The following is a 24911-nucleotide window of genomic DNA, read 5'->3' on the forward strand; positions in this document are numbered from 1 at the left end:
GATTCAATGATGCTGGGTCTAAATTTCCAGCCTAACTGAGGTGAGATAATGTGAAAGTAGAGCTATAACATACTGTATATTTCAACTATAAAGGAGGATGAGAAGAGAACAGATTTATTCTAGTGTTTGTTATACACTTTGCCTCAATCTCTGCTCTTATAACAGAACTAGTAGACTAAATTTTATTTTTTGATGTAAGGGCAGCATTAATATGCAGGGTCTCTTAGCCATCCTTCCTCTCCCCAGATCCCAAGACTAAAGAGTGGCTCACTCAAAGCCTGGACCCAATCTTTGGCTATCCACAGTTTGTACGATTTAGCTGGAGCACAACTCAGATCATTCTGGAGAGTAAAGCTGTGCCTGTTCATTGGTAAGTGGATGAAAGAACTGTGAGATGGAGTGATGGATGAAGATTGTAATAGAGAGTTAAGGGGACCACAGAACTTACTATACACTGCTGCTCCCATGTACTGTGATGTGTCAAGAGTTCCATTCTCTTAGTTTAATTGTTGCAGAAGGAAATACACTTTCTCTAAGGCAGCAGTTGAGTTGGGGAGTTGGAGAGCAGGAAGTGCATGACATACTGGTACTGATTGGACACTGAATAAGTAGGGATGAGATGAATATGGATGCTAAAAGAGAGTAGGTGAAGAGTTTGGGTTTCTGTTTAAATGGTAGGGATGTGGAGGAGGGTTGTATTTGATCTGAATGGGTCAGCTTACTGTCTGTGGAATTTATTCCTCAAAGTGATTTATCAGCTGTGAGCAAGGGGATTCCTGTCTCCCTTCAAGGCAGGTTATTCTGCTTATTCCCTCATACCTTGTTCTCTGCAGGATAATATCCATAGATGGGGGCTGTCCAAAACACTGCAGATAGGAATTGCTGATCCCAAGGAATAATTAGGACTTCTTTCACTAGTTCTCACAACTCTTGAGAAAGCCATCAAGCAGCTCTCACATATAAATCCAGAGTGTGGTCAGTATTATTGCTATCTGCCATCTCAGAATGACCTTGGCAATAATGCAAGAAGGTACAGGAGCTGGAGATGCAGACAGTTTACTTTCTCCCTAGACAGATGTAGCAGCAACCCTGTACTATTTGGTTGAGGGAAAAAGGGCTAGATACTGAAGCACTTTTTAGTATCTAAGATCGTCCTAAGAACTAAGATGATTCTGAGAAACAGGGGTCAGCGGTTACAGAAAGAACCATTGAGTATGTTTCTCAAAGAAAGTAACACAGAAGAGCATGACAGTAAAACAGGCATTTGCTACACCGGAGTCTTTCATTTCTCCTATCTTTGCTTCCTTCTTCAGGGATGATACTGAAGATGACCCATCCCAGCACAGTGCAAAGTCCTTACTGAGCTACTTTGCCCGGAAAGTTACCCCCTCCAAGCGTACACCCCATCGCTTCTTTAATGAACGCAAACTTGAGACAGTGACCAGCCTGTAGAGGGTGGCAGGTGGTTTCTTCTTGCTGAAAACCATCTTACTTTGGCTTCACAGGAAACTTTCCTGATGTGACATCTAGTTTTGAATTGGCAGTCACAAATCCTTTGTCCTAGCCACAAAGCAGTGTGAAACCCAAAGGTTCAACTGAAAGGTACAAACTTTAACAGAGAAAGTGTCTGGTCAATTTTCTTCCTGGACGCCCTCCTGCTTTTGTGATTGATTCCTTTTTAATTAATAAATTAACAAAAAACAGTAGTTAGACTTCTTGTTTAATGTAAATTAATAGGTGGTGGTGCCTAATGAAAGCTGATCTAAAGGGACTGCGATGCATGAATGCCAGGAAAAGCTGCAAGTGAAAGATCACACCTTTCTTGAATGACCTATCTTAGACAGTGAGTAAGGCAAAGACTCCCTGTCTTCTGCCTGAAAGAGAAAATGATTGGTCCACTCCAACTGCTGTCATTCTGAACCTCAGCATAGTATCGGATCAGTTTTGTGCTGCTGATCTAGAAGTGAATTTAGTTTGTCCTGTTATATATTTGAGGCTGGGCTACTTAATGAAATTAATGAAATTTCACTTCTACTTAAGGTAGAAATAAAATCAATACCAGGAAAGCCTTCTTAGATAAGAATTTTTTGTTGTTTCATGTTTTTTTGCCCAGTCTTAGTGGTATCCTTGAACTGAAGATGGGCCACTGTTTCTTAATTCCTCTTGGAAAGGTCAAGGGCTGAAACAGCTATTTGTGTTCAGGAAACTGAAGTGAAAGTCCCTGTCTGAAATTTAGATTAGTTATAAACTGATTTTCTGGCCTTTCAACTTCTGCCTCCAGGCATCATATTTATCCCCGTTCCAGAGTTGTTACAGAAGAAACAAAGGAAACACCATCTAAATGCTAAGTGCTGTTATTGCTGTTGCTTGACAGTGATATGACCCTGCCTCTGTGTGGAGGAGAGTCAACTTTTTGCTTATAGTTGGCCTTTATTTTTAATAATGTATTATTTCTCTGGCACAGCTACTCCTTTGATGTATATGATCCCATTTTATGTTCCAAGTTTGCACATGCTTTTCTACTTCAGTTCCTCATCTCCTTTTTCCTGTCTGCAAGCCTGACATGTTTCTTTCTGTTTGTAAGACCCCCACCTTTGCTCAAGCTACTTTCATTTCTCTTCAAGAGCTTCCAAGATCTGCTTCTCTACCAAGCCTCTTTTGAAGTAGGTGAATATTAGTGTACTTGCTTTTGAATATCCATCCTCCCTTCTCATCTGTCTAAATGAATTTCCAGGCTTTCCATCACCCTTCCCTTTGCGCAGAGGCTAAGTCATTTTTGTGGTATCACTCCTTGGCAGTGATAGAACATGACCTGTTCAGTAGGACATAACAATCCTATTTCAGGCTTACATAATCCAATCCTGAAAGGTTAGTGTAGTCCATAAATAGATAGTTTGTGGTCCTTCAGATGCTGTTGAACTCTAATTCCCAGCAGCTCCAGGTAACATTGATAATGATGAGATACACTGGGAGTTGTAATTCAGCAACATCTGGATGGCCTCTGGTTTCTAATTGTTATCAAGTGGAATAGTGGGAGAAAGACCATTATTTACATAAAGACCCTGTGTGTCATTTCAAAAAATAATGTTTTTACTACAATGCCAACTGCCCAAATGGCAGTATGCCTTCATGCATTGTGTGACCACAGCCACCGTATTTTGTAAACTGGTTTATGATGTGTGAATCATCAGAAAGGAGTATTTTGAACTATGAATAGAAATTTACCTCATTTCTGTTTAATTTGCCATTGGCCATACTGTCATTACACACTTAGCCCAGTTGGCTGTTTCCCTGGTCAGATCTTATCTGTGGTTCCAGTAGTACGTACACCTTTTTGGGAATGTAGAATATACAATTTCTCCAGAAATGCCTGGTATCCCATAAGCCTTTGCACCAGGAGAGTATTGGCAAAGTTTCATGATATTACCACTCCTTTTTTATCTAGTGTATGATCAATTGGACAGAGATTCTTCTCAGAGCTGCACACTTGCATTCTTGCTAGTGAATAATCACTAAGATCCAGTCCTCTATACTGATTTCTTTACATATTCTCATAATACAACACAAACATGCACACTCCATTTTTTTAATTTCCCCACAATATTATTAGGTTTGAACCAATCCATAATGTGAAATTTGCAGTAAGCGTAGCCAAGGTAAACAAACAAGAGTGTGAAATGCAGCTGAATAAATAAGGATGGATAGATGAAAGGAAGTGGGTCTGTTTTGGGTGTACAATATTATAAAGGGGATTTGTATAGTGTTTAGAGTGGAGAAGATGAGTTGGTTGGGTGAAATTCAAGGAGCACTATGTAAAGATGTGATGGGCAAAAACATGCCAACACTTGGAGTCTCACTGCCACCACTGATTAGATGCTTTTCTGACTGGCATATATCTACATTGACCACTTCTGTTTGGATGCTATGTGTAACTTTTTCCTTGATATATGGATTGTTTACTATTAATGTTCTTTTGCACAACCTCTCTCTTCCCACCCCCCCTCAGATGGGGTTGCTTTGAAAAATAAATTCAATTCTGGGTGTAAGCCAGTTTAGTAACCTAGCAGTGATGGTCTCCTAATAACCGTTGCTTTCCAGCATATAATCGCAACAGTAAACGCTGCCATGCTGGTTTCTAATCTAACCTTATGGATAGTGCTCTTCCCTATTTTCCCCTTTTCATTTTATGCTCAGGAACATCCTTCCATTTTACATGAATCCTATTTACAATTGTATTTGAAACCATGGCAACAACTGAGGCTAACTTTTCCAGCATTGATTATTTCACTTCCCCCCTGCCTTGTTTGTTCTTTTCCCTTCAAATATTTTCCTTCAGCCAATGCCTATGAAGGTTGCTCTTGCCTTTTGCCTTCTATAATGATTCTTCCTTGGGCCAGCTCTTAGGACACAAAGAATATGGAGAGGGAAATGCTTACTGTTCTCTAGCGCCTTTTCTACTCTGAGCGTTCAAGGAAAACCTTGATTATAGGCAAGTTCCTAAGAGATGAGGTGCCATCATGGTCTAAACTCTACTGCTAGGGCATAGGGCTCAGAGCCCTGGAAGGTGCCAGATTCACAGCCTATGCCATGAGATGCACAGAGTTGTACAAGATGGCAGGAAGCTGGTAGTATGGGATGTAACCGAATTGCATAGATCACAAGCGATCCCCCCAAGCCCCAGGCAATCACTGGAGAGGGGGCTTTTTCTTCTGGAAGGAATGGCTACCTTGGATTAGAATCCACTTCCACTTCCCTCCATGTCTTCCACAAAAATAGAACGTTTCCGCAGATTCCTTTTCAGGCGCTGGAGCAAAAGGTTGCCTGTGCAAGGGCTCCCATGGCCTTTTCTTTCCTCGCCTTCCTTGTTGATGTCTGCCTCCTTCAGGCCGTTGCTCTCTTTGAGGTGAGAATAAGAGGCGGAGAAGACTGTGTCAGAGGCACCCAGCATCAGGCACTGGCAGGGGTCAGTGCTGACTGTGAAAGCATCATCCCAGATGTTCTCACACAGCTCCTTCCCATCCCTGTACATCTGAGAAAAGAAAGAGGCCCCATGTTACAAAAGACTTCTTCCTTCTAGGGTACTGGTCTAACCCCACTCAGGTGTGAAAGCCAACTGGAATGAATTCTGAAGGTTGGAAACCTAGGAGTGTGAAAAGTATGCAGTCTTCTCAAAAAATGCATGACATCAAGAACTTGAGCAGTCTAATATGGCTTGATTTCTAAACATGAGAGCCATTGTGACTTAACTTATTTCGGAAGTCATGCTCATGTCCCCACATGGTGATTATTCTATTCCTTGTTGTGTAGAATATAACTGATATTTCTGTGTGGGAATACTATGTCATACGAGTTAAAATTTTCCCACACAATTTTCCCACACAATTTGACTTCATTAGCACTGAAATCTTTGGACTGGTTTTTAATATAATGGATGCCTTTCAGGAAAACGCAGTTCCTGTTTTTCTCCCCACCTTCCACAATTACTCTTCTCAAGCATGCTTCAGTTTCGGAAGCCACAGCCTACGCATCATTTTCAGTACAAACCTGTACAAACATATACCATATGCTCCCTCACATAAACATGCTATGATCTCATCCAATGCATACAGTTTCACAAATCTTGGAATAAAAACATTTGTTTTAATTCTGAAGTTAGGTTTGATACATTTCTGAAACTAATGTACTCCATAGCTTAAGGATCTTGTACTTTTCACCCCCCCACCTCTGAAGGGGGAAACTATTAAGCTGAAGATTAATCACCGGAAGTGGCTTTAGTTAAATTGTGTGTATGTTTGCCCTTGCCCAATTCTTCCTTCGCTCTGGCTCTACCTACTTTATGGAATGTTATCTCCAATAACTGCTGAAAGTGGCCCTCGGCCAGAAAGGTACACCTACTTTTAGGCTACAGCAACAGAAGGGATTGTTCTGCTCAAGGTTAAGCAGCACCTTTAGTGTCCTCACCTGGCCATAAGAGTGACGTTCCTGACTGCAGTTATGTCTATCAGCTCCCCAGTGCCAGTTACCAGGGCAGGTCAGATCTTCTCTGCAAGCATTGTACCTGAGTGGACAATAAGTTTGGGAAATAAGAAAGACAGCTCATTGGCATTTGACTCAATGGTGACAGGCCCAAATTCACTCAATGGGATTTACGATTAACTCGAAATGTGAAGCTGAAACTCCCCAGAGTAGCCCCCATCCTTTTCAGTTCGGGAGAGGATCTCAGGTTTCTATATTCAACCAAAAAACCACCTACATCCTCTTTCACTTGCTAGGTTAATACTAGTTGGTGATAGCATTTCTGCCTTTCTCTGACCGCCCACCCCATTTATTTATTTTTTAAATTTTATCACATTGAGTAACAAAATAATAAAAGCAAGAATATGGGATTGTCCTCCAAACAACATTTGTATTCCCTTCCTACCCAAGTCAGACTTCCAAACCTAAATTGCCTTTTTTGCCTGATCTTGATTTTCCAGAATGGAATGCGTTATCTTGTCAGGAAAATACAACTTTTATAGATATATTTCCCCTAATAGCAGGGTTGAACTGGTAGAAAATAGGACACTAGTTCTCCAAACGTAAAGAAGCTTTGTCTTTTTAAGGATCAGGGAAACATATGACCTTCATACTTCACATTAAGCCATGGTTTATTACATCATGGTTTGTTGAATAAACCACAGCTGAAACAATTACATACAATACATTGAATCAAAACCAAATGAAGCACATAATGGCTTAAAGTGATGTAAGAGAAGTGCCTATGCCTTTCACTTTTAGAACTCCTAAAATCACATTGCAACAATATCAGGCTACTATATCTGGGTTGCAAAAATCTGGTTCTCTGGTAGATAGTAGCAAAGACATAATTTGCTGCCATCTAGTACTTGTCCAAATTTTTGCAGCCCAAACATGGTAGTCCAAAATAACACAATCTAAATAATGGCCTAAATACGTGTATCTCTTCAGAAAGATGGTCTCTTCTTCTCAGATCAGCAGGTAAAGGATCGTGGTCCTATTTAGACTAATGTGTGTCTGTATGCCTTCAGTTACAGAAAAGAAGATAGGGCCATTTGTTTAGTTTCTCTAGTGTCTCCAGCCTCCAAGAGGTATTGTACTTATTTCTTCCTCCCTTGCAGGATGGCCTCTTCTAGATGTGGAGGCATGATAACTTACCACTGGTCACAGAAACTCTGGCAAAGGGGCACAGCCAGCAGGGCTGTGGGTTGTTGAGGATGAGGCCATTGAGCAGCAGTGGGGGAGCAGTGGTAGAAACAATCCAGTTGCCGAAGGTACTCCTCACATCTGCGAAAAGGAACGAAACAACAGCAGGCATAAATATTGACCCTAGGATGCAGGGGAAAAACGTGAGCTGGGCAGCAGCTCCCCCCATCCTGGTGCTTAGTGGTCAGTAAGGCTGGCTGAGGAAAGGTCATGAGACAGGGCCCAGCTCCACAGCCCATAGGGAAGAAGGGCCCATGACTGACACTGGTGGGGCCCACTTCTTTGCAGAAGAGCAGGCTTGGGGCTGACCTGATGCTGAGGCTCCCACAATGATTCCAGGATCTGGCATTGGCTTTGGAAAGTTCCTGGGCAACTTCTGGTGAGCAACAGGCATCTGTAGGAAGACACCTTGTCAGCACCTCCCATTTCTTTGGAGTGAGAGGAACTGTTAGCCTTCTGGCAAACTATCCCTCCAGCAATTGCAGTCCAGATCCAGGAAGATGGATCCCAGATGAACACAGTAGTAACCAGGTTATAGAAATTCCCAGCAAGTCAACGGTTGTATTCTTTTTCTTTGACATATCTTGTTTACTTCTTAATTTTTTGATTGTAAGGCACCCAGAGTTGCTATGGAGTCAGGTGGTCTTGAAATTGAAATCATCCTCATAGTAATATTATGGATATTTTATATTCCTCCCTCATCCTACATCACCCTCATTTTCTCTCCCCACCATATAGTTCTACAAGCTTCTACGGAGGAGTAATACTTACTCTCTGCATAAATCTGGCAGACACCCAACTGTCCTTCTGGGCTTGGATTGGCTTTATGTTTCCCTCCAGGCAAGCAGTGATTTTCTATGTCCTTTGCACTGGCCCAATACATGATCAATGCCAAAGCCATCACCATGATCCAATTGGTGTGGCCACCACCTCTCATGACTAGAACATCAAGGGTAGAGGAAACAAGGAAAAACTGAATCAGTATGCATAGGATTGCTTCTCTGCTTTCAAGCATGTCAACCAGCCAATCAGGTTACAGGAGACAGACCCCCACCCCCCAGATATATCTTCCCCCTGTACATCCCTGGATATATCATACTTCCATCTCTGCCCAACAGTTCCCTGAATCTTCTTTCTTTCTTGATAAGCTGCTAAGAGGCTGCAATTACATTCTTCCCATTGTTCACTGTTTGACATCTGCAGCTGTCCACTAGGTAATTCAAGGCAGCCAACTGCAGGCAATTCTACAGCACCCAGATTAGGGCTAGCTGGCATGAGAAACACCAGCAGAGAGAGAAGATATTCTTAAGAAAACGTGTGAGACGATACCTCCATCTTCATGGAGAAATTTAGAAATGTTTAAGCAAGTTGCCCCTTTACGTAACGAAGCATGAGACTGGGGGGAGGATGCACTTCCAGGAGAGATTTATACTAGGTGGGTGAAGAGGAGAGGTTTGAAGTTTTCATAGGGGCTCAGCCTACACCAGTTTGGAGGTGGAAATCGCCATGCTGTGGAAAGTGCCAATTGCTTTATGACTTGACATAAAAATCACTGTTGAAGAGCTTAACTAAATGGGATGTCACAAGCAATGGGTGGAGAGGTGTCCCAGTTATAAACATGCCCCTGATCCAGAATGCAGTCTGGCTGGCAATGGTATTTTCCTGAAATGAACACCCTCTTGGCTGCTGTTGGCTGTAAACCTCACCTTGAGGGACAGGTTCAATAACAGGGAGGGAGGGAGGGGACAATTTTCAGCAGAAAAACCCAGGGAAGTCTCTGATCCATCTGAGGAATACAGTCTCAATATGAGAGTGTTGAAAACTTGGGCACTTGAGACCACACCTGACATCTCTTCCATTTCTACTTTTCCTGCTGCTTTGGATTGAAAAGTTCTCATTCAGATATTTAGCAATCATTCTTCTTCCTCCTCAGGCAATGAAAAACAAAACAAAACACAGATGAAGAACAGATTCTAAGGGTCAGTCAGAAAGCCTGGTGCTGACTGGGAGTATCAATGCATCAGCACTGCTCAGCCAGCCAGACAGCCAGCCAGCCTGCCTGTCTCCATCTTGTGTGTGTCAATTCTCTCTCTCAGCGTCTCATCTGTGGGAAGAGGTGGGCTTTAATTAATGTTTGCGAAGTGTTCCAATAAGCCTGGAGATAGCATTGCAATAGAACTGTGAAAAAAAGGAAGGAGGATGTAGTGAAGCTGATAGCACTAGAGACAGAGAAACAGCAGAGGCGTAAGATGCTTAATGGACAAACATAAAGTCCATCATATCTCAATTCCTGCTCCCCGCTCCCTGCTACAGCTTCTACACCCTCTTTCAAATTTGGCTGTTTATTTTTGTTTTATTAAATTCATAAAATATTATGACAGCAACAAGAAATGTAAATACCGAGTTTGATATATTTCAAAGGTAACAACTACAAAACTGGGAGAGGTGTAATTACATATTACATGTAATATGTAATTAGAGAAGAAAAAAGTTCATGGCAATATGTAATTGCAAACAAAACAACTAATTTAAACTTTGACAAAGAATCTATATATTATCTATGTCTGTCTGTCTGTCTGCCACTGCAGCATGTCAAGTATCAATTTATTTTTCCAATGTTGCATCTTAGTTTTTTGGCAACCCCTTTCCACTCCAAGAAATATTAACCACATGAGCAATCAAGTTAATGAAATCCAAATATTGGGGACATAGACAAAAAGGCTGTGCATCTTTGACATTCAGAAATCACTTTGGTTTCTAGCATGTTATCTTTCTTCCTGTCCTCTGTCAAATTCCTCACACACTTCCTACAATTTGAGCCTTGCAGGTCCTGAAAAGTAGTGAACCTCTGTCAAAAATGATAGAAGAAAAATAGAGGTCTCCCCACTTCCAAGTTATAGGTTCCAAATATCCTCTGCTGTTTATTTTCTAGCAGAGGGGAAAATATATATGGATTTCTTTTCAGAAACAAATATTGGTGAACAAAACCCATTTGGTCCATACTCCCTGCTGCTTTTGTTGTTGTGTCTTTGAACTAAGTGTGCCAGAGGGCAAAATCTCACTATAGCAGCAACTATTTTCAAGGCAAGGTGACTTTCTACCCCATCCTTTCCTTTGCTGTATCAGATTTCAGTGAGGTAGTCCATGAAATAAGGTGAGATACGAAGCTAGATCTCCAGGTTCCTAGAAACAGAGTCATCTTAAGTATTAGGATGCAGAAATTTGACAAAAGATCTTTGTTTCAGAAGCAATGGACAATGAATAAAGCCATTTTTTGTAATGCTTCCCGTCTAAGCCATGTACAAAATGATCTGATTCCCTCATATCAAACCATTGTTTCTTTAACCATGAGTTGGTGAATAAACCTAATTGGTTAAGTTCAAGCACTATGCTAAACCAAAATCAAATAAACCATATTTTTGGCCAGGTTCGCATACTGTGGTATGCCATGAGTTCTCAAGTATGCTTTTTGAATAAAACACAATGAATTGGGTTTATCTAGCACTCTAAATCATAAGTCATGGTTTATAATCTTCAATTTTATTTATTTTTAAAATTTACATGGTCCCTTTTAAAATCAAGTTTTTTTTTCCTAATGGGTAGGTTCACCCTACATGCTAAGACTAAATCAAGCAAGCCACATCATGAAATATATCTTAATGTGTGAATTTGGCCTATGAGTTAGTTCAACCTGAGTAACATTCAACCTGCATGATGCAGGCATCAGAGCTATGGGAGGTCATCCACTAATCTGCATAAGAAAGTAGAGAGAAAGAACCAGTGACGTCCCATAGAACTAGAACTAATGTTTCCTTTCCCCAGCTTTTTAGCCATCTTTGTCACCATTCACCAGGGCTGGCTTTAGGGTAAGGCTGAGTAAGCACTGGTCTAGGGTGCCAAAGTTTAGGGGGCACCAACGCCTCTGCTCCTGAATCATTCTAAAAATGCAAATCTTCACATTGGCAGGAGCTGGTGTGAGACTAGGCTGAAGCTGCCATAACCTAAAGATGAAGCAGGCACTAAGCCCGCCCACTCTGGGTCGTCTTGGTCATTTGAGTCATCCAGACTTGGTGGCTTCCTTCCCTCTAACTAGTGCCTGGCAGCCTAGTTGGGAAGGACATGGGTACGTGCGTGTGTGTGTATGAGAAAGAGCAAATGTACCTTGCAACCAGTAAAGTTTTGCTGTTACTTTAAATTCACTGGGTCTCCATGTATTACAAAGAACCTCTTGTGCCCCAGTGTTCGGTTGGAAGTGATTTGTGTGTATCCCCAATTATTTCCCCGCTGTTGACCAGGGCTGTGTGTCTGTCTGCTCCAGCCGCACCTATCTGGAAAACCCAGGTAGAAAGCAAGGGGGGCTGACAAGATCCGCGTGCCTCAACAGGCTGTGAGTGTGTGAGTGAGTGACCATAAGCCAAACCTGGGAGCAGCGTGTGGAACACTGGCACTATCTGTCAATCTGGCATAGGGGCTCCATATACCCTTGACTTGGCACAGGTATTTGCATAGTCCAGATCTCTTCACCTTCATCTCCAACCATTCAGCAATATGGGAGGAAGAATAACTGACTTTACATGGACAGTTTCTTCTATCTTTCTTAATGTGAGAGAAATCTTGACTCAAGAATTCATATTCTCAGAAAAAGGTGACACTACAGTATTTTCTGACCTCTAAACACTTCAAGCCTCAGAGGGATCCCTCCAAGACCAAAGAGTTAGTTGTGATGCTAAGAGTAAAATGCTTAATTTCCATCAGTTTAATTCAAACAGAATCTCATAATAGTATATCCCCTTTAGGTCACAGATCTTTTAGTGATAGTGAGATATCTGCAGCCAATTAGAAGAAGTTCTATCATAGCAATTATGGTGCCATCTCTACAACCTAGCAGTAAATAAACTGCAATTCCAAGCCATAAAGAAAAAAGTAAAACATTAATATATATGATGTCAAATTAATTTAGTTCATCTCATGTTTTGTTGAGGCTCTTGCATTTTAGCATTAAAAAACATAAAAACTGAAGAAGAATGTACATGCAGAGTATGGAAAATTAATGGTGGTGGTGAGAAAAAAAAAACTACATTACAGGATATGAAACAGTGGAGAAACAAAGCAGCTGATGGAGATAAAAGCCTCATTTTCAACCAAAATCCCACTGATTAGCTGTCTGGGAAAGGAGAGTGAATTGAGTTTCCTGCAGCCTCTCCTAAACTTTCCAGGACAAGATTAATAGGGATGGGAATTGTGGCAAGATCTCAGGGACCTCTTTCTACCCAGATGCATCAATAAAGCTTTGAAAGTTCACACATGAAAAAATGGTGCTACAGCTGCTTTGAAAAACCATGGGTGGGAGAACCATCAGTGCAGAATCATCCTATCTGCATTTATTACTCCAAACTGAGTGTTGGTCATTTCTCTGTTTCAGCTGTCATTAATTAACCCTGGGCTTCCACTTCAAGCCCTGTCTCATAAGCTTTGCTTCATAAAATACAAATTACCAGTTGTTTTGATGCTCAAAGTACTTGACAGTATTTTTTTCCCTCTACCTCAATAGGTGGCAGCACTTAATTGACCTTGTCTGGGCTCAAAAGCTAAGCAGGATCAGGTCTGGCTAGTGCATGGATGGGAGACTACCCGGAAATTCCAGGGCTGTAGCTTAGATTGGGAGATTGAAAGATATCCTGGAAGGAAGCAGCAAACCACTTTTCATGCTGCCAAGAAAACTGCATGCCATGCCTATGAAATCCCCAGGAGTCAAGCTTAACTCAGAGGAGTCTTTACCTTTCAATACAACACCCACACATACAGTACTGAGGTCAGTTATAAAGGAGAATGGTAGTTCCTCCTGTCATGGGTATCCATGTACACACAAAGGGGAGGGAAGTGATGCAGTTTGTCTTATGCACAAACTCCACCCCTTGTGTACTTATGTGTACAAAAAGGCAGAATTTGCATTGTGATGGCCCAACATATTTCATCCTTTTGGTGTTATCAAGGCTTGCTGCAGAAACCTCTGCCTCTTCCTTATTTCTGTTCCCCCCCCCCCCAACCTCTGGATTGTTTGAAAAGGGACAAGCCATAATTCCAGCTTCAGATGACAAACTAAACAAATGACTAGAGTCATCTGTGCTATGTTAGCTGGTCTGCTTGTGGAAGAGCTGGTAAGTATTTGTCAATAACCATAACGTGGCATCAGATCATCAAAACTGAGCCAGGAACTTTCCAAGTAGCCATAGATTTGAATTCAGTTCTTTCAAGTTTATTTCAGCAAGTTTCTATTAGTTTCTCAATTTTCATGGATTCCCCATTTGATTGTAAGCAATCCCAGTTCTGGGGTCTTTCTTGAATTCTCAGAGACCTGGAGTTGGAATATTTGTCTAAACTGACTTTACACACTTGCTTCTTATTGTATCTTATACAAATGTAATTTGCTTTCTCTTCTGTTACTTTGCCCATTGAAACCAATAATGCCATAAACTGGAAGGTGGGAGACGCAACATTTGAAAATAACTCTTGGCATCATAGTTTATAAGACTAGCTTTAATTAATTCAAATTTCAAGAGATTGCCATCCTAATCACCCAACAAGACCCAGTTCTGTTCACTTTAGTGCTAAATGGCTAAATTTAGCAATTTTTTAAATCCCGCCTTTATTATTTTTATAAATAACTCAAGGCAGTGAACATACCTAATACTCCTTCCTCCTATTTTCCCCAGGACAACAACCCTGTGAGGTGAGTTGGGCTGAGATAGAGTAACTGGCCCAAAGTCATCCAGCCAGCTTTCATGCCTGAGGTGGGACTAGAACTCACTGTCTCCTGCTTTCTAGCCTGGTGCCTTAACCACTAGACCAAACTGGCTCCCAGAGCTTTATGTGGAAGGATATTCTCCAGGCCTAGGAGCACAAAGGGGTCATCCATTATTAAACCTTGCTTTCTTGGCTGACATTGAACAGTGGCTCTCACATGGCTTTATTATGAACCGTCCTTTTATTCCCTGGCACAGAGCCTGGAAAATACTGATAGCCTCAATCCCAACACAGATTAGGGACAGGTTTTCCTGAGCAACTGTCATCCTTGCTCCTGCAATTACAGTGATCAGTTCCTCCAGTAATCACAGTGGAACCCAAGAGGGCAACCCTTAGAAATAAAAAGTCCCATACATGCATATCAAGAATATTAGACTCCCCTGCTCATTTTTCTGGAGTGTTTTATGAACAAGTCTGATTTGCGAGACACGTCCCAGAGATCGGCAAAGTGAATCAGTTCAGATTAGAATTAACAGGATTCCATCCACAGCTCTAAAAAGAGCATCCTAATTTGGGTTTAATTTGAATCAAAGCTCACTTCCAGAGTTTGGTTTTTTGGTTTAAATCAGAGCAAAAGATTCCTCTGATCATAAAGTGCTTTTCCTGATTATGTATTGACAATATTCTAGTAGGCTTATGGACAAAACTGAATTCCAACATTTTAATGTTCTTATTTCTAGCATCAAAAACAGACAGATACACAAGGAATAGAATAGGTGTGGTGTTTTTCTCCTTCTCAGGATAAATGGTTATAATTTCACTCAAATAATTCAACCCTGCACCATGTATATGTAGCAACTCACTTTTCAAATTTCAGGGATCCATAAATATCTGCCAGTATATTCTATAGAATACATTGATTTGCACATGGAAAATAAATAACATATCATACACAAAAAATGAACATTCTTTATGGAATGTTTATAGAATCTATAACTATAAACATCCTTATCTAAAAGGAAGTCTAATATATAGTACTGTGCAAAAGTTTTAGGCAGGTATGAAAAAATGCTGTAAAGTAAGAATGCTTTCAAAAATATATATTGTAAATGTTTATGTTTATCAATTTACAAAATGCAAAGTGAGCAAACAGAAGAAAAACCCAAATCAAATCAATATCTGGTGTGACCACCCTTTGCCTTCAAAACAGCATCAATTCTTCTAGGTACACTTGCACACAGTTTTTGAAGGAACTTGACAGGTAGATTGTTCCAAACATCTTGGAGAACTAACCACAGATCTCCTGTGGATGTAGGCTGCCTCAAGTCCTTCTGTCTCTTCATGTAATCCCAGACAGACTCGATGATGTCGAGATCAGGGCTCTATGGGGACCAAACCATCACTTCCAGGACTCCTGTTCTTCTTTACACCAAAGATAGTTCTTCATGACATTGGCTGTATGTTTGGGGTCGTTGTCCTGCTGCAGGATAAATTTGGGGCCAATCACACACCTCCCTGATGGTATGGCATGACGGATAAGTATCTGCCTGTATTTCTCAGCATTGAGGACACCATTGATCCTGACCAAGTCTCCAACTCCATTTGCAGAAATGCAGCCCCAAACTTGCAAGGAACCTCCACCATGCTTCACTGTTGCCTGCAGACAGTAATTCTTGTACTGCTCTCCAGCCCTTTGGTGAACAAACTGCCTCCTGATACAGCCAAATATTTCAGATTTTGACTCACCAGTCCAGAGCACCCGCTGCCATTTTTCTGCACCCCAGTTCCTATGTTTTCATGCATAGTTGAGTCATTTAGCCTTGTTTCCACATCAGAGGTATGGCTTTTTGGCCACAATTCTTCCATGAAGACCACTTCTGGCCAGACTTCTCCGGACAGTAGATGGGTGTACCTGGGTCCCACAGGTTTCCACCAGTTCTGTGCTGATGGCACTGCTGGACATCTTCCAATGTCAAAGGGAAGTAAGCATGATGTGTCTTCCATCTGCTGCATTAAGTTTCCTTGGCCGACCACTGTATCTACGGTCCTCAACATTGCCTGTTTCTTTGTGCTTCTTCAAAAGAGCTTGAACAGCACATCTTGAAACCCCAGTCTGTTTTGAAATTTTTGCCTGAGAGAGACTTTGCTGATGCAGTATAACTACCTTGTGTCTTGTTACTGTGCTCAGTCTTGCCATAGTGTATGACCTGTGACATGAAACTGTCCTCTACAGCCTCACCTTAATAGAAGAGTTTGGCTCTTCTTCACCCAGTTTTAAGCCTCCTACACAGCTGTTTCTGTTTCAGTTAATGACTGTGTTTCAACCTACATATGAAATTGATGATCATTAGCACCTGCTTGGTATAATTGGTTAATCATACACCTGACTCTAATCCTGCAAGATCCCTGACTTTGTGCAAGTGTACAAAGTGTGCAAGTGTAAGAATTGATGCTGGTTTGAAGCCAAAGGGTAGTCACACCAAATATTGATTTGATTTAGATTTTTCTTCTGTTCACTCACTTTGCATTTTGTAAATTGATAAACATAAACAATTACAATACATATTTTTGAAAGCATTCTTACTTTACAGCATTTTTTCATACCTGCCTAAAACTTTTGCACAGTACTGTAGTTCAATAGAATTTCTCTCCAGACCACTGCGTATATGACTGCATTCTTACTAAACCACCATCTATTGATTGAAGAGTAAGCAGATATGCAGAATGAATTAAGAATGGGTGCTTACTTTAGAGCATGCCCATTTCTTTGAGCATTTTTTCAAGTAACATGAAGTTCTTAATTCATTCCATATATTTGCTTATTTTCTTAATCTAAAATTTACACTATTAAAAATTGGCTCAGTAAACCTTGCTTATTTAGGATCCATGCTGTTCAACACAATAGTTAATTAAGAAACTATGTGCCCTTCACAAACACAGGGCATCTTTTCCTTTTTAAGAAAATCTTAGTCACCTACATAGATGTGCATGCATTTTGATTGAAAATCATCTTCAGCTCCCCACAGTTACAGAAGCTTCTTGTCATAACCATCATAGAGTGCCATACTTACAGTAGGATGCAGGTTCTATTAAAACTGTTGCCAACAAAGACCTGCTCATGAATTATGTTTCATTTATTTCGAAGTTAACTCTACATAAACTCAATTACGCACACTTTACTTTGAAGGGGTGGGGGTGGAGAGGTTATGTTGCAGAGCCTGCCCAGAGGAATGGTACCCACCCCGCCAAGATCTGGAGGGCCCCACCTGTCTTGGTCTTCCAGAGGTCTGTGAAGACCTGGCTTTTCTCCCAGGTGTTGGGCGAGAATGTGGAGCAAGCCCAAATAGGTAGGGTGTGTGTGATGGAGTTTTATGATGCCTGGGCGATCATAGTATGACTATTTTAATGTGGTGTAATTTGTTTGAGTATTAGAGATTTTATTATGTTGTTTTTGTTTTTTGTTGTTAGCTGCCCAGAGTTCATATGTAAGATGGGTGGCCATATAAACTGTCTAAATAAATAAACAAAAAATAAACTTTCTGGCGATCTTGGAATAGTGGATGATGCCTCATCACTCACAAGAGTTTTTGAAAATCCTTCTGTAGAATATTCTATATGTAGGATCTATTTTAATGGATTAAAATGCTTTTCAATAGGTTATGCTAATGAATCCCCTAAATTAAATTGCAGCCCAAGATTATACTTAGATCCCCCTGTTGCACCATACCGAATGAGTGAACTGATTTGGTATTACACCCATACTTTACAAACATTAGCAGATTTTCCTTAATGCATGCTTTATACCAGTGAGCGGTCCCGTCTTATCCTTGGTTATACCTCTGCAAAGCGACGGTTTTGATTTCATCCGAGCGCCAAACCCACCGTACACAATGCGTCCAAAGCTATTTTAAGTTAAAACAAGGTGGGCAAGGAAAATTACACCCATTCCTGATACCCAAGGAAGAAAGACCGAGCAAGAGTTTCTCCTTTTCCCTGCCCTGAAATTTCTTGAGCCTAGCCTAAAGCTGATACATGCAGAATCTCTCTCTCTCTCTCTCTCTCTCTCTCTCTCTCTCTCTCTCTCTCTTCCTTCGGAAAAATCGATTCGGAAAAACAAGCGCCCCGGACCCCGATCTGTCTTCAGGAGCCTTCAGACGGGGATTGAACCCGCACTGCAGCCGCACGTTATCACAGGCGCGGCAGAAAAAAGACACCTCTACTTTCAGCGGTCCCCAACCCGATGCTGCTGCTGGTGGTGGTGGTGGGGTCTGCAGAGAGTGGAGGGTTAACTTTTCAGCGCCCCCCCCCCGCGATGGAAACCGAACTGGCTTCTCCGCGTCCCAAGGAGCCCCCCCCCCCCCCGCAGCCACTTCTACCGGCTTCGCCTTCTTGCACCCCCCCGGAGCCTTCTGTGGGCTGCGTTGCAAGCCGAGGAGGATGCGAGTCGCCCCTCGACCCCGACGAATTTCGCAGTTCTGGCAGGGCATCGGACGCCCGCGGCTTCGCGAGACGCCTACCTGGAAGCCGCGCGAGCTGCACAGTGAGAATTATTTCTCCCTCTCTGGTCTCGCCTCGTTCCCGCCTCGGGAGATTCGACCGAACGAGCCCCGATCTCCGAATCCTGAACCGGGAGGAATTGCGTCGCTGCTGCCGCTCCCACGGCGCTCTGCTCTGGAGCAACGAAGCCGAGCTGCCGCCACCGCCGCTGCGGCAATATACCAACCCTCTCCCCCCCCCCCCCCGTCCCCCTGGCGCTCGCTTGCCTGTCCCAATCGCCGCTAGACGCCCGCTCGACAGGCCTCGGATAGGCTCCCAAAGAGGCGCCTGGTGGGCAAACGATAAAAGACTTTCTCCGCTGAAGACTTTCGTCTTGGATCGGGCCCAGGGACCCTCGCGCTGTCCCCAATAACAAGTCTCTGTCCTCAGCAGAAGGAGGGATAACCTTTTCCATTTATTTAGACGACAGCCACCGGTAGATGAAGTTATCTAATCCTTAAAAAGAAGTAGTAATTGGGTTTAACCATCACCAGTAGGCATTACGTGTCACCACCTGGACCTACTGCCTCACTCGAAGTAATCAGGGGAAAAGGAAAGTTCTTTAGTGTGCATAAGCAGACTGCATTTTATCTCTGTTTAAGATCTTTCTTTCTGCTCTTAAAATGGCAGGATCAACAGAGCTGCATGAAATTAACTTATTTATTTACGCAGCTGTTTATCTATCTATCTACCTACCTCTCACATCATACAATTCTAGGTGGTTACAATGCAATGGCAGGATCAGCAGAGCTGCACAAAATTAATGTGTTTATTTATGCAACCATTCTTATATAAGGCCACTATTTCACTTTGTTCCTCAGTAGTTTGGAAACTGAGTCTTTGCAGCGTGATGCTTTTTTAAAATGCGAGACGCAGCTTTGGGCCTGCAGGAATTTCTGCCAGACTGGCCTTTGGTCTGATCCAGCAGGTCTGATCTCACATTTTGATGCGGTTCAGCTACTGGAAATAGAAGACTGCTTTATGGACTCAGCTGGGTTCAAACTCACCCATCATCAGAGGCTGAGACATCTGTCATGTTGTTAAGTTGCTGCTGGAGGTGCTGATCAGCTGAGAAAAATGAGGAGTGACATCTAATGTTCAAAGCATCTCGCAGGACACATGTGAGTGGACTGTCATCCACAACCACTTAGGCCCTAATGAAAATGAGAGTCTTTGGGATGTGGCTGATGCCATTGGCTCCTGTCTCACTTCTACCAAGCTCAGCACAGGTGCCTGGCATTCAGCATCACGTTTCTCGCTGCCTACATGTAACATGGTAACAACTATGGTTCACTTCACAGGGCTAAACTGAAACAGAGTAAGGAATATAATGCACTTCAAAAGCATAATAGGAACAGTAAATTCCATTTAAAACATCACATTCTTTCCATTTGGCTGGACTGGAGGGCTAGTCCTACTGCTTTAAAGTAAATAAGCTTGACTCCTGGTGACTTCATGGACACATTCATGTAGTTTCATGGCCACAACATGGAGGAAATGCGCTGTTGCCTTTTTCTGAGATGTTAATTTGGCTACATCCTTGGGCTTTGCTCCTGGCCTCTCATTCAAGTATACATTCAGTCCAACCCTGCTTAATTTGTCAAAATCAGACAAGATAATGGGGATTTTAATGGTGTGGCTTCTATTACATTGATTTTCTTCCTTTGCCAGACTCTGGGCAGCTGTGTTGACAACAATGCCATGCGAAACCACTCAAGATCAGGACTTCTGGGTGAGGAATGGTGAGCTAGCCCCCAAACAAGTGGAGATGACACCATGGCCATGACCAAAGGACCAGCAAGTAGACCAGTCCCATGAAACTTCTCTGGATAAGGAGAGGACGGAAGATCACCCACTTACAGCATGCTCTGGACAGCTGCTTCTCGCGAGGAGACCATAGTATAGTGCAGTTTTCCTGGCATGACACAAAATGGTTTGCCTTTGCATTCTATGGAGACTTCCGCATTGAGCTTACAGCTCCAGAAGACAGAATCAACACTGAAATGGATCTTGAAAGATTAGACAAGTGGGCTGAAAATGAACTTTAATAGCAGCAAAAATAAATGCAAAATCCTTCATGCAAGGGAAAAAAGTAAAACATCTAACTTAGAAGAGCACTTATGAAAGGGATCTTGAATTTGTAGTTAATCACAAGGTGAACATGGGCTTTTCCCCTTTTTGCACCTAACCAAGGTACAAATGTGTCCTGGCAACATCTTTTTTGCTGCTGTGTCCCCAAAACATCTTCATCTTGTCCCTTAACCTATTAATGAGCCTGCCTGAAGTGTCCTTAGCTGGACCAGATAAAAGTAATGTTTCCATCTTTAAGCCACTGTTTGCAATGGCAAATGTAACCTGGTTATGCTTCAATTGACATGGTTCTCAAACCATGATCTACTATCCACAGTGTTTAGATTCATATAACATAGTAAGCCAAAACGGAATGAACCCTTTACAGTTTACTGTGATAGGGAAGACACTGAGTGGCTTTGCATATTGTCACAAGCTATGATTTAATAATAGATTAAATAAATTACAATTGGCTTGGCTCATACTAGATGTCTTGTGGTTTTATTTCAGCTTTCCAAGGTGTTCGGCTGTGTGAACCAAGCTAATTGTGGCTTGTTACAGAAACTACTATTAAACCATGGGTTAGCAAGATGGGTGAAACCAATCTTAAAATTAACAATTAATTAATATCAGCCTCTGATGGTGTTACAGATATAGAATAACTAAACCTACATGAGATTATGTGGGTGCAATGCCTAAGGCCAAGTTCATAAATCAAAGCAAGCTATTGTATGTTGTTTGGGTTCCCGTAATGTGTTTAAACCAAAATCAAGAAACCAATGTACGGGGTGAACAGAGCCAGCTATAGTTTGTTCAGTAAGCAACAACATGTTTATTTGTTTGATTTATATCTTGTCTTTCCTTCAGGAGCTCAAGGCGGCATATTTAGTGTGCCTTCCTCCTATTTTTCCCCACAACAAAAACCACCCAGAGGGAAGGGGGCTGGCAGAGAATGACTACTGTACAGAATCCCCAAGCCCCCCAATGTGGTTCCATAGCTGAGGGTGGTCTCTGTGCTGAATCTGACACTTGAACCACTACACCATACTCACTCTCTTAGTGCAAAGTGTGAAGCCCATCAGTGATCTGAGTCACACAAGATGTTAAGAGATAATATATTTTGCTTATTTGTGACGTAGCATATTGTACAACCTAAGTCCATTGGTATTGTAAACCTGAGCTGAAAGCTTAGCATGGTGTGGAAACCCAACCAATTTGGTTTATGTGGCAAACCACAGTTAGCCCAATTATGGGTTAGTACACTATGAGAACTATATTATTTTATGCAGATAATATAAATAAAATATGTTATTAATATTGTATTCCTTTTTAGTCTAAATATCTCCCATTTACTTGGAAGTTTTTTTTCTCTCCCAGATGAGAATATAAATTCTTTTAAAAAGATTTCAACCAAAACTGTGTTGAGGTCAAAATACCATTTATATCCCAAAAGTAATTAGCCCAGATGGTCAAGTAAATTAGAAGCTTTTTTAAACAATAATTTGCTGTATGTCATGTCAAAATTATTTTCTTCACTTCAGATTTTTAAAATTTACTCATCTGTGTTGGCATATCTAATCATCTTCATAGTTTCAAAAAACTTAGGAACTGATGAACAGCTTATGTCTAAGTAATTTGGGCTCTCTAATGAAGTATATTTTTATTGGGAAGGGTGTCTATTTTGTAAAGTTAAGAAACTTTGCACTGTTAGTGCACCTAAAGGCCAGCTTTAATCTTATTTTACTTTGTTTCAAGAAATACACAGGCTGGATCACATACTGCAATAAGTTGTGGTCCAGTTTAACTAGGGTTTCTTGAAATTGTGATGGTTACCACAATGAACTGGGTTCAAACTTGTTACACCAAAATCAAATAATATCATAGCTTAGTATGATTGAATAAATACCACCAAGTGGTAAATTAGATGTACAAATCATGTGTGGCTGAAATACAGAAGAGTCTTCAGTCAAAAGCTCAGTGCGTATATGTCTATTTGCCACATGTTGCAGTTATCAAGTTTATTTTACTTATCTATGATTTATAAATTCATTTATAGGAAAAGGCCATTTTGTGTACTTTTGAGTCTACTACAGATGGTGAATGCTTTTAGTTGGTATAAGATAGACATTGCACATCTGGTTATTACAAAGAAAAAACATATTTCTTTAAGAAGTTTCCAAAAATCAAAGGGGTAGGAAGACATAGTAATTGAGGCACAAAGATGAACCAAGGATTGCATTCATAGTCAGCAGAGGGCTATAAAAGACAAGATGCCAACTGAAGCTCTATTGCTCTGCAAATTTTTGAAATGTTTGTGCAGGTTTTTACCATTTAAAGGTAAAAAATGGTAGATCAAAAAGAAAAACAACAAAGATGACTAAGAGTTAGATCATGCAACACATGAAATATAATTAAAAACCATTCATTTTTTGAGAAAAAAATAGGCAGGGATGGGATGGCAACAGTTCTGAGTATCTAAAGGAAAAGGAACAAATTGTTTACTTGGAGAAATTGAGTGAATTGCCAAGATTTGCAGCCCAGTCCTAGATGTATTTATTTTGTGATAGATGCCAGGAGTTAAATTAAACTCATTCCAGGTTTTGTATGCTGTGTTACAATGTAAGAACCAATTAGTGAGGTAGTCTTTCTTTAAAGTGTTGTACAGTACAGCTTTGTGTGCATTTACTCACTTGTAAGTCTCTGCATCTTCATTGTGTTTTCCCCCACTGGTAACTATGCAGATGACCACTGTCCTAAAGGGATATCGAATGATGTCTCTTTTGGAAAGGCTTAAAGAAGCTTAGGCCAGTTTCTAGGTCATTCGAAAGCTGTAAGATTGATTCAGCAGGCCTGTGTGCTCCCGGCTCCACCACCGCCTGTAAGTTTGGGTAGCTCAGCATTACATTATGGGTTAATGCAGCACCCTGGCTTTTGTCTACCTGGAGGAGGCCAGGGACCACAACTTTTAATAAAAGAAAGTATTGCTTTGTTTTATTTGGCAGTTATGCATTTCTCTCTCATCTCCTCTAGGGTGCAAAGTAACATTCATATTTCACTTTCTCCCCATTCTCCTTTCATTCACAGGGTAAGTAGCATCAGCAGTTGGTGAGACCTAGATAGCTTCATGACTCAGTAGGCTTTTAAATTTGGTTATCCCCAATTCTAGCCGAGCCCTCTAAGTGTTACACCCATTGGCTTTTAAAGGCAAGGACAAGCATCTTCTCTAATTATACTTTAACATCACCTTAAGGATTTGGTTTGCAAAAAATGTTTAGTCAAAACATAATTTGTTGGCTTGGGCTTAATGTGTTGTATGAACCCAGCCATGGTGGTCAACAATGTTTTTTGGTTTAGAATGTTGCTAGTGCATCTGATTGTGATTTATTCAGTACCTTATAAACCATGGCTTAGTGATGTGGGAATCAGGTCATATGGTGGACATTGCTCCATCCAGAGGCTAGCATCTCACTGCTTTTTCTTTTGTTTTTCGGTCCACACCAGTGTTCTCAAGATACATTAAGAAAGTCCTGGGCTGGTCCTGGTTCAAGATATCTGTTGTTTCGGAGGACCTTTCCTTGAATCTCTCTGATACCATCTTACTTTCTGTTGTTTTATTCTTTGTTTCGTATAGTTTTTCTGCTCTTATGTGAGTGCAGGTGTGACTAGGGTTATTATTTATGCTTGTTCTTAACCTCATTGTGGTTGCTTTAACTCTTGTTTATACAGGCTGTAAGCTGCTGAGAATTGTCTGATTGAGGGGTGTAGAAAATAAACAAACAAATTATACCTATTCTCTGACCTGAGGCAAAACAGTTACTTGCAACTCCTCCACCCTTTGTTCCCAAGTCAAGGAGCATTGTATCTAATAGGGCTACTAGAGCTGGGCGGCAACAACCCAGATGACCACTAGATGGCAGCAGGGAATTAGAGGTGTGCTGAATCTCATTGCTGCCAGCTGGTGATCACCTGGATTTATGCAGCCCAGATCTATAGTCTTAATCTAAGGTGGTTTAAATAATTTTGATTGGGTGTGTGCATGCTGGGGGGTTTCATTGATAAAACATCACATACTATCTAAGGCTGATGAATTCATGGGCACATCTACTAATTTTCTTGGCAACAAAGTAAAAGTCATTTGCTGCCACCTTCTTTCAGAACTACTTTTCAAGTTCCCTAGCTAAGCTACAGCCCTAGGATGTTCTGATGGTCTCTCATCTAAACACTAACCAGAGCTGATCCTGCTTAGTTAATCTTTTTCTGAGATCACCCAAAGTCAGCTAAGGGCAGCCACCTGCTGTGACCTCATAGATTAAGGTTTACCTATGAAAAGGAAGATTCCG

At 41.4% G+C, this 24911-nt stretch overlaps 2 protein-coding genes across 3 annotated transcripts in view; one reads left to right on the top strand and one right to left on the bottom strand.

Annotated features, from left to right (window-relative positions):
- RNASEH2A (ribonuclease H2 subunit A) overlaps positions 1-11816 on the top strand; it is a 63475-nt gene extending 51659 nt beyond the window's left edge. The window contains exons 8-10 of one of the 2 annotated variants that reach the window (XR_015794718.1): positions 247-370; positions 1314-1602; positions 9155-11816. Coding sequence is in view for 1 of the 2 variants with exons in the window: in XM_007420974.4 (XP_007421036.3) it covers positions 247-370; positions 1314-1452 (263 nt within the window). In the remaining variant the exon portion in view is untranslated. Of the gene's footprint in view, positions 1-246; positions 371-1313; positions 1907-9154 lie in introns of those variants that run through there. The other variant, XM_007420974.4, reaches the window with a different exon arrangement.
- On the bottom strand, positions 3372-18691 carry RTBDN (retbindin). Its single transcript, XM_088133595.1, has 6 exons — positions 18483-18691; positions 7993-8160; positions 7531-7615; positions 7174-7302; positions 5962-6058; positions 3372-5029 (listed from the first exon to the last, which is right to left on the bottom strand). The coding sequence occupies exons 2-6, from the start codon at positions 8156-8158 to the stop codon at positions 4733-4735; spliced, it is 774 nt and encodes a 257-aa protein (XP_087989721.1). The 5' UTR covers positions 8159-8160; positions 18483-18691; the 3' UTR covers positions 3372-4732.
- Between the last annotated feature and the right edge of the window lie 6220 nt (positions 18692-24911).

Source organism: Python bivittatus, unplaced genomic scaffold, assembly GCF_059951505.1.
Source record: "Python bivittatus isolate LINGU-HERP-01145 unplaced genomic scaffold, Pbiv_v1 ctg000080_np1212, whole genome shotgun sequence".
NCBI classification, from domain to species: Eukaryota; Metazoa; Chordata; class Lepidosauria; order Squamata; family Pythonidae; genus Python; species Python bivittatus.